The sequence below is a fragment of the Arvicola amphibius genome, chromosome 5 (assembly GCF_903992535.2).
Source record: "Arvicola amphibius chromosome 5, mArvAmp1.2, whole genome shotgun sequence".
In the NCBI taxonomy this organism is placed as follows: Eukaryota; Metazoa; Chordata; class Mammalia; order Rodentia; family Cricetidae; genus Arvicola; species Arvicola amphibius.
Genome location: NC_052051.1, coordinates 97,516,540 through 97,530,632, shown reverse-complemented (window position 1 = coordinate 97,530,632; position 14,093 = coordinate 97,516,540). Strand labels below are relative to the sequence as shown.

The following is a 14,093-nucleotide window of genomic DNA, read 5'->3' as shown; positions in this document are numbered from 1 at the left end:
CTGTTATTTTGTCTATAGGACAGTCTGTAACTAGCTGAATCTAATCCTTATTGATGCATGTGTGTGTGTGTGGATTTGTGTGTGTGTGGTTTTTCCAATGGAGGGGGAAAGTCAGAAACCGCCAACATGTCCCTACACATCTCTGCAGTTACACCTAAAATAGAATGTATTTTATTCTTTACACACAAACACACTTTTTTTTTTACAAAAAAAATGTATTTATACACAAACACACATATTCACAGACAAGTACTCAGGTTCACACAGTGAGAAATACATGCAATCATAAACATACAAGAGTAGGTGCCAGATATTGTGAGGTAGCCCTTTCTTTATATAAAAAGGTCTTCACACATGGCTAAAGCTCATGTCCAGTTAGATACCAAATTTTCTTTTGCAACAGGTACACACACACTCACAGATACATATATGACTAGTCAACATGTCCACAGGACCCACACTCCTCTTACCAATTGTTAGGAACCTAAGGAATAAGCTCTTATTGTCAAAGGCCCCATGCATGGCTGTGTATTAATTCATCCTCAGTAAGATGTTCACAAATGCAAAGGTCCATGTACAAATGCATGACTAGTTGTTATTATTATTTTAGCTAGATTCTCTGCTACAGCAAATGGCACACTTACACCCATGGTTAGTGTTAGGTCATTTTAGGTGTACACAGCCTGTCAAAAATAAATGCGTAAAAATAAACACATAGACACACACACACTTACCCGCATGTATGCACACAGAGGTACATGTAAATTCAGTAGTATATATCATGTTCTGCCTGTTACTACTTACAGACAAACTTACATAAACATAGGATGGTGGGTCGCAAGATATTAATGTATATTTTTCCTTTACAGTGAAAGTCACCTATGACTAAGTATCTCTTCCTGATAAGCAGCATTGAATACACAACCAAACCTATGTTATACAAGCCCTGGAAATACACACAGAGCATTTTTTCTGTCCTAAATTAAAGACCCACATGTATGAATTCACTCCCTCTCTACCTCTCTTCCTCTCTCTCTCTCTCTCTCTCTCTCTCTCTCTCTCTCTCTTTCTCTCTCTCTCTCTCACATCTATCTCTCTCTCACACATATACACACATAACACACACAGACAAAGACACATAAACACAGGTACACGCACAAACACAAAAACATATACGTGCATCTAGGTATCATCTCGACACATAAATGAACCAAGTTGGAAGAAGAGAATTACAGACATTCTTTATGAGTAGCATTCTTTAAAAAACAAATAAAAACCAACACATCGTAAAAACTTGGTTCAGATTGGACACTAATACTGAAGACATGTACAAAATGCATTCAGGTTTGAAGACAAGTTCACCAAGAGATTGACTATGTTTCCTCGCTGTACTAGAAATCATACAAATTGCAGAATAAATTGTAGCAGTTGCTACAACTGAGAAATATAAATTTATGAATTAAAATATCTCACAACAAAATGAATGCAAGAAGTGAGGAAAGTCAGTAAGGAAAATAGTGGTTTGATATGGTTATGTTTAGTATTAATTTAATTTTAGGCTATTTAATACCAGTGTTGGTTATAGCAAGCCATGACTAGTTGATGATGTAACTTTCAACTTTATAAAGTAAAGGTTTTTACATAGCCTGAAACACTGGTATTAAGGAAGGGAGGGGGTTCTTAAAGAAAGATCTGCATGCACTCAAGACATTAATGCTCAATTTTTAAGAGTCTTAAATTCTGTTAAAGATTATTATTTTGTTGAAGACAGAAATTCCTGGGGTACTGTTGATGTTGTATTTATGGGTGGACACAGGACAACAGTATAAAAACATAGCCTGATGATCAGTTTAATAAGGAAAGACAAGAAAAAGACTAAAAACAAATCCTACCTTCAGAATCCAAGTCCATTTTCACAACTGAAAGGCAATACTGGAAAGGAAGAAGTGTGCAAGTGATGCTGACTAGCTTGGATGTCCCTACACAAAAGACACAAAGAAACAAAGCCTTCTGCTCAAATCCTGTTCTCACAGGACCCCACATGCAGTCAAAGTGCTTTACCAAGCATTCACTTGCAGACATGAGTCACATGATTTCAACCTGACCAATGAGAGAGTTCCGATTGTCTATCCAATATGATTGGATCAGCTCTGTACAGGTCACCAATCAGGATACAGATCAGGATGCAGATTCAAAGCATGAGGTGGGTGGCTAACAGACAGTTGGTGCTAGCCCTGGAAGGTTGAAGGCAGAGCTTTCACTTCGAGAACAGCAGTGGCAGAGGCAGTACCTACAGAGTGTATGAAGCTGCGAATTTGGAGAAGTCCCTTCTGATCTACTCAAACAACACCTGGTACAGCCTGATTGACTGTTGTCTTCCAAGCCCCTTTTGCTTATATGGGACCCTTACAGTTCTGTTTGTTTGTCAAAACAACTTTGGAGTGGGGCTTTGGCCACCAGCCCTTGTTCCTACAGGTTGACTAATGAGGATCCCAAGCCTGGATTCTGAGCAACCTAGGACTCTGTTATCACTCTTTTGTCTAAAGAGACTGTGCCAGCTGAGACACCCAGGTCCCTAAACCGTGGACTTCCCCAGATTGACCACAGTTCTCTTCTGTGTACTCAGTGGCTTGTTTTAGGTTCCCTCAAAATTTACATTTTGTGTCTCTAATTTCAAAGTAGCAAACTGATCTGCATTTTCAGCTGTTTTCTTGAAATTGTTTAAATTTGATTATAGGAGCTATGGGCATTTTAAACTCTATCTTCTTCAAATGTTGGTTTGTCACCTTTTATGTTGAAATTGTCCTTCTGTTCTTCAGTAATGAACTGAACATGAGCATGAACAAAGCCATTTTCACGTGCTGTTGAACTTGCGGGAAAGTTTCAAAAACTTTTAATAAGGATTCTCATGTCTAAGTACATAAACTGCTGTCTTATATTTTTAATTTTATATTTAGATTATTTTTTGCATTTACCTATGTACCTACAAGTGTATTACAACAGACAGTTATGAAAGTCCAAAGTAATTTGTGGATGGAAGTCAGGGTATTATTTCCAACATGTGGGATGAAGGGAGGAAAGCTCAGCTCACCAGGTCTTGTAGTAGGATCCTGTAGGCTATGTAGAACATGTGGGAACGTGTCTCTTTCCTTCCTCCTTATTGAATACTTGGATAAATATTAGTGCCAATCCTTTTTGAAAGTCAGGTAGAATCTGTACATGAGAGCATTCATACTATTCGGGTAATTTCTTGACATTTTTCACTCAAAGTCTTCTATGCAATGTTTTTTGATCATTTTCCCGCCCAATTTTTACCAAAACCCTCCTTTCTTCCTATACAAAATTGTGTTATGGTCTTACGTTCTTTCTATTATATAAAAAAGAAAGGATAAATTAAAATAAGGAATTAAGACCTATAAAATATCCCCAGAAGTGGACAATGAGCACAAATGTCTACTATATTTCTATTGAGTTGGTTTTGTGTTTGACAAAGATTCCAATACATGTATCCTACCAATAAGAGTTGTCAAGTTACCCAGTTAGAATCCATTGGAGGAAACTGTTTCTTCTTTGCCATCAGGAAACAAAAGCTGATGTTTTCCTGTTTGGGGATGGAACCCTGTTTCTGCTTCCCATTTTCAATGACAGCGCCCCCATCTGACTTGAACCTTTGTGTGCTTGTGTGTATTGCTGCAGTCTCTGTCAGATCATGTGTTCATTAATTTCTTCGTTTTCTGGGAATCTCCTATTACCTCTGGATCTTAGTATCTTTCTGCAGTCTCTTCTGCCTATCTCCCTGAAACTTGAGGGAAGTTTTTCATAAAGCCTTCAAAACGGGTCTGTGTATTACAAAACTGCATACTCCCTCTACATTGCTGTGAGTCTCAGGGTTAGACACTGCTTAGGCAAGAATGAAGTTCACTGCTGTGGGCTGTTTGAGACATTGATCTCTTTGTGTGGCAGTCCGTCGTGAAAAGTCATTCTGTTCACTGTGTTCTTGCTGCAGAATCATAATAGCAGGTTTTCCCATAGTACATGACCTAGCCACTCAGTGCCTTGTCCATGTGAACAGTGTCAGTAATGATGTCCATCTCCTGGAGGGGCCTTAAATCCAATCAGAAAGTGGATGGTTACTGATGTAGTTACTGCCATTGCACTTATGCCAGTATTGCAACAGTTCATTGTGCAAGTTGGTCACTGTAGTCCTCAGGTTTGCAGCTAGGGCATGTTGATCATTATCTTCCTCCTTAGTAGAATGCAGAGTATATTTCTGTATCTTATGTGTTAGTCAGTGGAGAGGGGGGCAACTTCTAGCAGTTGAAGCACCAGCTCAACTTCTCAGTGACGCCTGAGATACATGACAATAACAATAACGTGGGATGATAGGAATAGTCTTGGCAGTAGATGTGAGCATGAAAACAATAGAACCCAATCATGTCACTGGAAGCAAACTTTTTCCTTGCAATTCTTTTCACAGAATATTAAACAATGTTTATTATTAATTTGCATAGGTTTATATATGCTATCTTTTGAGTTCTGAGAGGTTACAGGTGTTTATAAGTGTACCATTTGCTCCAATTTCACAATTCATGTGAGCATAGGTTTTTAAAACTCTTTCAAATGAAGGATCAGATCATCAGAGTAGTCAGGGACACCTTGGACATCAGGACCTCAAAATAAATTGACTGATACTCATAGGGACTCAGAGATTATGGAGCCTCTCGGGGGAGGTCTTACCAAGGTCCTGTGCATATATGCTGTTACTGAGCAGCTTGATGTTACTGTGAAATTACGAAGGGTGTATGGGGAGCAGGGGGAATTGGTTGCTGATACTTTTGCCTACTTATGCTACTATTTCCTCCTTTTTGGTTTCCATGTGCAGCCTTGATATGATGGCTTGTACACAGATTTATAGAAGTATATTATGCTATGTTTGATTCATGTCCCTGGGAAGTCTGTCCTTTTCTGGGTAAGATCCAGGAAGGGTAAATGTATGGAAGAGACAGGAGAGGCCGGACCAGGGGAGAGAGAGAAAACTCTAGTTACGGTATAATATATGAGAGAAGAATGAAAAGTTTACTTGACTATGAAATACTAGAAAGATAAAAATACTAGGACACCTGAGGAATTTTATTAAGAAATGTGTTGACATTATTGACTCCTAAATAGACTTTTTGTTATATCTGCACGCAGAGAACAGAGAAACTTTGGGACAGGTGCTTCATTTTTATGTGATCAGGAAACATTATGTTTGTGACACCTGCCCTCAAAGTAACATTGTCAAATCTTAAGAGAAGTATAAAATAATGTAAATTGAATAATCATGTATGAATTTTCAAAATTATGGAAAGTGTAAAAATTCACAATTCAAAACCAGTTGTAAGTGTACACATAAATTTGATTAATGAAACCATCGATTTGTGAAAACTGTTTAAGCAAGTGACCTTTTATGAAAGCAAGTGACCAATGTTCATTAAAGTGTTGATAAGCATGATATCATTATATTCACCAAACTATCTCAAAGTAAAATATATTTGGGAACAAGAAAAATAGGTAAATTTGATGGCCTAGACTGCTAAAGTATTAGTTTAAAATCTGGTAATGTAAAAATTGTTCTTAGAAATGGCATTCCTTTCTCTCAGCCTAGGACAGCATCTACAAATTGTGCATCATTCTTTTTATTCCTTTGATTTTGCTATTTCTTCAGGCATGTTGATTCTCCCTTATGATTTGTACTCTATAATTTCACTAAGCATGTTTCCCAAGTGATGATGATTCAATGAATTCCATTGTTTAGGTTGTTGAGAAATTAACATTGGATAAAGAAGCAAAATTTTCCTGCAAAAGTGATAAGAAATGGTTTGGTTTGCATAGAATTATTTTTATTAATTTTTTATTATTTTATAATTAATACCGTTCAAAATTTCTGCTTCCTCCCCTCCCCCCACTTCCCTCCCACTCTCCCCCACACTCTCCCCCCTCCAGTCCTGAGAGAGGGCAATGTACCCTACACTGTGTGAAGTCCAAGGCCCTCCCCTACCAGGCTTAGGAAGGTATGCATCCAAATAGAATAGGATCCCAAAAAGCCAGTATATGCAGTAGAGACAAATCCCAGTGCCATTATCATTGGCTTCTCAGTCTGCCTCAATTGTCAGTCACATTCAGAGATACCCAGTTTGATCCCATGTTCATTCAGTCCAAGTCCAGCTGGATTTGGTGAGCTCCCATTAGCTCAGGCACACTGTCTTCAGGATATCATCTCCCTGCCAAAATAAAACCCCATGTTAGCTGCCAGAAAATGTCTTCCAAATGATTCTTTAGAAATAGTCATATATGCTGTAACAGCACCATAGCTTGGATAAAGATTTAAAGTAGAGTTTCTCCAATTTGATCACTTTTGTTAAGGTTGCATCTCTTTTGCTTGATCTTTTCACTAATCAAGCAGCTATGCCATTGCAATATTCATTACTGTCTATTTACTTAGATTTAGCTCTCATCTTGAGTATGTTTCCCAGAATTTCTTTGGAGTTTAGTTTATTCTTGTTTTCTGTGACTGGGGAGTTCATTGTAAGTTTCTTAGCATATGTTGCACTTGTCCACGTACAGACAGAAAACTAAATACTTTCCCCTTTGACTTATTTCTCATTGTTTTTTATCTGATTTCCGCAGTTGGCATTGGCATGGAAATTATCAAGAATCTTACTAGCAGGACCAGAGAGGAGGTGACCATGCAGCTGGCCCTGAATGCCAGCACCTATGAAGAGGAGACACTTACAGATCACTACGTCATACTAAATAACCTTGGCAAAGGGGGCTTTGCTGAGGTGAAGTTAGCTTGCCATCTCCTCACAAATGTGAAAGTCGCAGTTAAAATCCTTGCAAATGGTGAGGAGAGTGACGGTAACAATAGGAAAGAGCTCAACATCATGAAAGAACTAGACCACCCGTATATAATAAAGCTCTTCCACGTCATCAACAGCAAAGACCACACCTATATGGTGTTGGAGTTTGCTGCTCAGGGTGATCTCGTCACGCTCATTGAGGAGGGTGGCCCTCTTCAGCAGAAAGAGGCCCAACACATCCTCTGCCAGATTGTGTGTGCAGTGCACTACTGCCACGATAATGACATTGCACACAGGGACATCAAGCTAGATAACATCCTGCTTGATGGCAAAGGAAACATCAAACTGTGTGACTTTGGCCTGGCCATCAGAGTCAGCTATGGGCAGAAGTGCAAGGGATTCTGTGGCACAGTTGAGTATTGTGCTCCAGAGCTATTCGATGACACAGAGTATGATGCAAGGGCACTTGACATCTGGAGCATGGCAGTGGTTTTATATGCAATGTTCACAGCGAAGTTCCCATTCAAAGCAAAGACCTATCCAGACATGAAGGAGAAGATGCTGAATCCCACGTACTACATTCCTTACAAACTTTCTCAAAACCTTTTGCTTGTACACCTCTTTGTGCACTTGTTCACTGTGAATCTTGAGCAGAGGCCCACAATATGTGACATTAGGCAGCACCAGTGGATCAGAGACAGGGAAGAATTTTGGAAACTCCCATCATCCTCCGAGTCTTTCTGTACCAAACCAAATCCCAGCATTGTGCTGGCTATGTGGCGTTTGGGCTACCATCCCCAGACTATTAGTGATTGTCTACATGAGAAAAAATTCAATAACATCATGGCCACATACCTAATTTTAAACCATGAGTCATCCCAGGACCACACTAAATCTGCAACTAGGTCCTTGCAGGCCTGTGTCGCTCTGTCATCACCAGGTGCAATGACTTGCCTTCCTCCTAAGAGGAGAGTGAGTGAGCCTGCCCTCCCCAACTTTGCCCTGCTGGTTGAACATCAGGGGCATGATGAGAAGTGGTCAAGCAAACAGGAGAGCAGAAGCCTGAGCATGCCTGCCACCTTGTGCTGCCTGCTGGAGGAGGACAACCCTCCCCACCAAGTATCCACCTGTGCTCCTGAGGTTACTCCTCTCCTGAGCAGAAGTTTGGAAGTAGGTAGCATGGTTTGCAATGAGTTGTCCTCAAGATGCCCATTCTCTGAATGTATTTCTTCTGCACAGTATTTGTCCTGTGAGAAGCCCCAGGAAGTGAGCACTCTCAAGAATAGCTCAGCGGCTCAGAGTACACCCTCTGTAAGGAAGGAAAGGGAGACACCTGAGGGTATGAGCACCATTGAAACCCATGGAACTCAGAGATCTTCTCTTGAGACAACATCCAATAACAACTTAAAAGGTGTCCTTCCCAAAGATGTAAGTGCAGCCCCTGCCAGGAGTCTGTCCAAAGGCTGGAGGGGGATTAAGGAGAGTATTCGAAATTGTGTGAGATTTCTGTGCTGCTGTCTGCCACTCTCACAAAAAAGCCATGTTTCTCAGAAGGAGGAGGCACCACTGGAAGGAGAGAGCATTACAGATGCACACACACAGTGGGGTGCCCAAGATGCATGTCACTGTTTATTAATCTATATGTTTTCTAATGTCCTTTGTGACCATTACATGATAGTTAGGGTAGGTTAATTAGGAAATCTTATTTCAAAATCAACTCTTCAAAGCACCACCACCACCTTTAACCCAAATTGTTTAAGCTAAAGTAGACAGTAGTAGATGAGAAGTAGAGGCTGTAGAGGCAGCCAGAAGTTGCTTTGACTAAAGGAAGAAAGAATGATAGAGAATCAATGGCTTTGAGTGAAGAAAAGTATAAAGTCCAGGGAAGATGGGGAGAAGAGGAGCCACTTGAAAATGGGTGGTCCAGAAGATATAAGAGTCAAGACATTGAAGTATATATTTCAAAGTTCTTAAGACTGTGCCTTCCATGCCGGGCGGTAGCGGCACATGCCTTTAATTCTAGCCGTCAGGAGGCAGAGGCAGGCAGATCTCTGTGAGTTCCAGGCAAGCCTGGTCTACAAGAACAAGTTCCAGGACAGGCTCCAAGGCTACAAAGAACCCCTGTCTCAAAAAAAAGTCCAAGTCCAAAAAAGAGACTGTGCCTTCCATATGTCACTCTTGTTTTACATGATGAGGCTGTGTAGAGGTTGAGACCTGTAGTGAGAATATTCTGTCTGAGATTAAGATAGCCAAATTGGGAGCCAAGCATGAAGTCAAGATGGCACAGTGTCCAGTAACCCAGCGGTGAAGTCCAGCACAGGACATGGTAAGCCATTGTATACACAGGCTTCTTCACAGAAAACCATGGTTAACAGGAAGTATGTCCAATGGCTAGCCTTCCATAGCATCCTTCTCAGACTAGAGCCTTTTGACAAAATTTACCCCAAATCTGCCCATGAATCCGAATCCCCAATGGAACAGTCTTCCTTCATATGTCTTTTCCTTCAAGGTCGGGTTCAATGGAGATGTTTTCTCACATTGGACAGAGGTGAATCTCCTCCTCCCTAGCCCCCCTCCCTGCTGATATGTTTGTAGACTGCCTGTATCCATTTTCCTCTTTCATGGGAGACACTCCAACTAAACGCTGGCTCAGTCTTGCTCCTGGTGAAAGGGCCCTTACTATGGGAGGGCTTGTCAGAAACATATTTCTGTCCTAACAGGAAAGTGACAGCAAATAGGAAGAAAATGGGTATCACTGTGGAGGAAATACTGGGATGTTGCTCCAGTTTACAAGGTGGGTATTGTTTGGTTTTCCTGGTATACAACAGACACATGACTAGTCTGCAGTCTCGGAACTATATTTTTGTTTTGATCTTTCATCAGGGGTCAACCTGGAAAGAACCTTGTGACTGTCGATTTGAAACATTCAGCCAAGATCCTCCTGCAAAAGTTGCATTGATATTTTCATGGACACCCTCCATGCAGATCACTGCTCTCTGCAATGAAGAGTAGTCACTCAGCAGGGACTAAATGCCAAGGCTCATCTGTCGGTGTCATGGCTGAAGGCAATGCTGAGACCACTAACTTTTGTATCATTGTATGAGGGATATTTCTGTGATCTTGTTTATACTGACAGTGGTCAACAGAAAAATAAGCTCAAGACTGCAAAAGCCAGCGTTTTTCACCTCCAGGGAACATGGTCATTGAGCTCATAATGCAGAGGGAGAAAGGTGAAGGGAGAGACAACAGAGACATGGATTCAGATTGATCTTTAGAAAAAGTACAGCAAATAGCATCTATCTCCCTCTCTTTCTCTCTGTCCCCTAGCTGTTATGGAGGAAGAGTGTATGAACAAAGGGTGAACATCTTCTTGCACCTCTATGGAAGGAAGTCACTGTGCAGAGGCAAGATACTTCTTCTGTAATAGGCTGAAGAACAATGAGAACGAGGGTGCACACTACCTTGCCAGGAAAACCAGCTGAGAGTCAGAGGCTTCCTTGCTTTTGTCACCATACTTGTTCTACATCAGTGGGTGTTTACTAAGGCAAGTACCATTTGTGATGTACGTTACTAAACGCAGTGCCTGGGAAAGGGAGACTTGGGTGCTGTAGTCAGGGCAGTGAAACCCAGGGCAGAAAGCCCATTAGAATCATTGGCTGAAGACTCAGATGAAGTTATCTACAAAGGCAAATCTCAGTATGATAAGTTGATGTTAATTTCTTTTTGACTTTTGACTTGGGACTGATTGGGGGACTTTGATTGTCCCTGATACTAAAAGTAATTTGCTGCCATTAGACTTTGACCTGAGAGAACAGATGTCAGCTAAGCTTCAGACCACCACATCAATTACTTCCCTCCTTTACTGCCTGTCGGTGGGGGGATGAGAAGCAGGGGCAGTCACTATCAGCTACCCAGCTACTCGTAGGAGGAACTCCACACACATCATTACCAAATTGCCCACAGGCATCCTCCTCATGGAGCATGAAGCCGAGTCCTTAGATGCTCTTTTGGACTAAAATGTTTGGTTAGGACAATGCTTAAAGTACAGCCACTGGCCACTTGACACAGCCACAATGAGCAGTTTGTTACTGGTGGGTCACATGGAGTTCCCCAAGTCAACTCCAGATGTCTTATCAGTCACCCTTTCTCTCCTATTATTTGCAGGTTCTTTGAGACATCATCTTTTGTGGAAGCTCATTTTCACCAAGTATGTATCCTGTCTAATGTAGAGAAGAGGGAGTGAGATGAGGTGCAGGAAGCAGAGTGCCTATGTTTAGACATGTTGGTGGGAAAATTATTTTCCTCCTTTGTTTCCAGAGCCTGATGCCTGAACAGTAGCAGGGCTGCCATGAGAAATCATTCCCTACCTTCTGACATCCCTGAAGAGATCCTAGTAAAGTTGGCTTAGGGAAGGTCATATTGGAAGGCAATGAGCGTTATACCTGTCTCTTTAGTCCCTGAATTCCAATAAAGGAAACCTGCCATTATCTACCAAAACCACAGGTCTTGGGCTTGTGGACATGGAACTCTCAGATAGTTTCCTCATTGATCTACAATATTCCTTCTCTTGTAGCTGCCTGGGCACATCCTGACTCGTGTCCCCAGAAGATTCCTAACGTGAAGACTTGCACACACAACACTGGTGTCAGTGATGGAAAAGGTCATCTCCGAGTTTGGGAAAGCTCAGAAGTTCTATACAGCTTGAGGAGGACATTCTCTGCAATTCAATGAGATGGCTCATGTTCCAGCATCCAGCTTCAGAACCTGCTCCAGTTCTCATCAAGATCTGAGGATAACAGAAGGATCCCCATTTGAAAGCCTCCCAAAGTATGTGTTACTTTTGAATCTCCACCGCACTTTGTTGCTGTGTGTATTTTGACAGTGAAAATGTCACCTCTGCTTGCTTCCTTCATAGATGATCCTGGAAACCGATAAAGAATGTGCTTCTGTAGAGCCTTGGGAAGCGAATGTGCATCTCCGCATTGCCTCTAGACTGGATTTCTTGAAAAGGGCAGTGTCCATGGCCCATCACCCCTGCCACCAATCACATGAACATGGTGCACTTGATGCATCCACTTGTCCTGTTCTCACTGGTGTTGGATAGAAACAATGTACACACAAACAAATACTGAAGTACCCAAGCAGATTTCCAGCTAGATTTACACTGATTGGCCAATAGAGCATTTTTTGAGAGGAATCCAAAGGAATATAAAATCTGAGACATCCCTGTTTATCCACTGTCATCACTGTTGTTAAGCTGACAGATGTCTTCTCCGATAGACTCAGAAAAATGCCTATCCGTTATGCAAACACCAAAGGTAACATCCAACTGGGACTAATACTTAAAGTGATAGCAGAGGGCAGGAGCAATTCGTCCAGACCCTGCACTTCTGGTTCCAGCCCCTCACAGAAAGTCTAACAGATCCCCAATGTTGGACATGGAAGAAATAGAGAACAAACCTTTGGATTCAAACAGAAATCCCAGCAACAGACTCACCTACATCATATCAGCTGATTTTTGTCTGTGGCACCCTTGGATACCAAGGCAGAGAAAACAATTTGTCCACAGTGATCTGTAGGACAAAGATGCAAAAGCAAGCAATAGAGAACCCATCAGAAAACTGAACACAATCTCAAATACTACAAATGACCGTTAATACAAACACTACAGAATTCATGTATGAGATACAGAAGATCCCTACATAAGTTTTCAGTCTCTTAACAAAGAAGATAAAGCCAGCTCAAAGAACTTAATGTGCGGCCACATAAACTTTAATGCCATTAGCCAAGAAAATACAAAATCTGAAGAGTTGCTGTAGGGAACTTCTAGACTAGGTCTTCTTGAAGAAACCTGAACCCTGTCACAGCCCAGCAGACAACAAATACCTGTTCTAAGACAAGATGACGTTTCTGTGCTAAGCAGCAGGAAGGAGTGTCCAGCTGTCAAGCAAATGTGTTCTCCTCACCACTCTTAAACCCGTGTGATCCTCAAGATTGCTGTACGAAGATAGGATAAAGAAGCAGAAAGAACACTATCCAAAGCTGGAGGCTCACTTAGAGCTCTGATGGAAAACTTTGCAATTAACTTTCAAATATCTCAGCCCAGGAGAAGAGGGATTCTGAGGACAGAAAAGCTATAGGACTTGCTTGAGCTGATGAGCCTCCTTCCTGCTGCTGCTGGAGCCCAGAGAGCCTAGCGCTGCTCACTCCCCAGCACTGCTCCACTTTCAAAGCTAGATGTCAACCCATGCAGACCACACCCTCTTGCTGCCGCACAGCAAATACTTGGAGCCAGGCTGTGCTGGACACACCACTCATCCCAAAACTGTTAGGTGTCAAACCCTGATGGACATCCGCCGCCCACAATCCACATATCCTTTTAGATATCAGCCATTTCCTGTCAATTTTCTCTACCCCCACACTCATATATTGTTTTCCATGTACATTACTAGGTATGAGTTCAGGACATTCCTTCCCCTACTCACATACTGTTAGAGGTAAAGATCCTACACAAAATGTCCCTTCCCAGCTGCAGTGCTGACCATCCTTGGTAGTAATTGGCACTGCTTTACATTGCCTGCCTGACACCATCTCAAACGCATTGGGTGGTATTAGAAGCAGCTGAATTCAAGCTCCCAAAGAACCCGACATAATTTCCTCCTTATCAGGCCTTTCTGGCCCCAACTATGAATGAAGCCCTACATATAATATATACAAAATCCTAGTAGAATGCCCTCCCCACCCCACCTACAGAGCCACTTCTGAGAGTATACTAACCAGAAATTCCACCCCATTGTCACTGACTGCCCACTGCTATTTCCTTGGTCATATTAGACCTGCTACAGCTGGCAGTCCATGTGCAATGGAAGACAGATGAAATATTCTGAAGAGTCTGTTGCTTCTTGTGTGGATGAAGTGAATTAGGGGTAGGAGGTGACAAGTAGAACCTGAAACCTTTCTTGTACACATGATAGTATTCCACAGCTGGCTGTCCATCCAAGGGTGAAACCTAGTTGTTTATATGTGGTAGATATTGGGGTCCTCATAAGGATGGATAAACTGGTGGTGTACGTTGAGTGTCAGGAGCGTCTAGCATGTCCTGATACATAGCATTTGATGTGGAATGGGGTGGAGGTATTGACCTAACATACACTGCCAGTTTAACAAAACAAAGGACACCCCTCACCTACAATCACTATTCGGCCTCTCTAGTCCACTCCCTTTCTGCTGTCCCACAAACGGTGAGAGGTT

The 14,093-nt window shown here is 41.8% G+C and overlaps 1 protein-coding gene across 1 annotated transcript; it reads left to right on the top strand.

The window, feature by feature from the left end:
* Positions 1-6,680: 6,680 nt before the first annotated feature.
* LOC121677199 (sperm motility kinase X-like) lies at positions 6,681-8,534 on the top strand. The gene has a single exon (XM_042055156.1). The coding sequence runs from the start codon at positions 6,681-6,683 to the stop codon at positions 8,532-8,534; it is 1,854 nt and encodes a 617-aa protein (XP_041911090.1).
* The last annotated feature ends 5,559 nt before the right edge of the window (positions 8,535-14,093 follow it).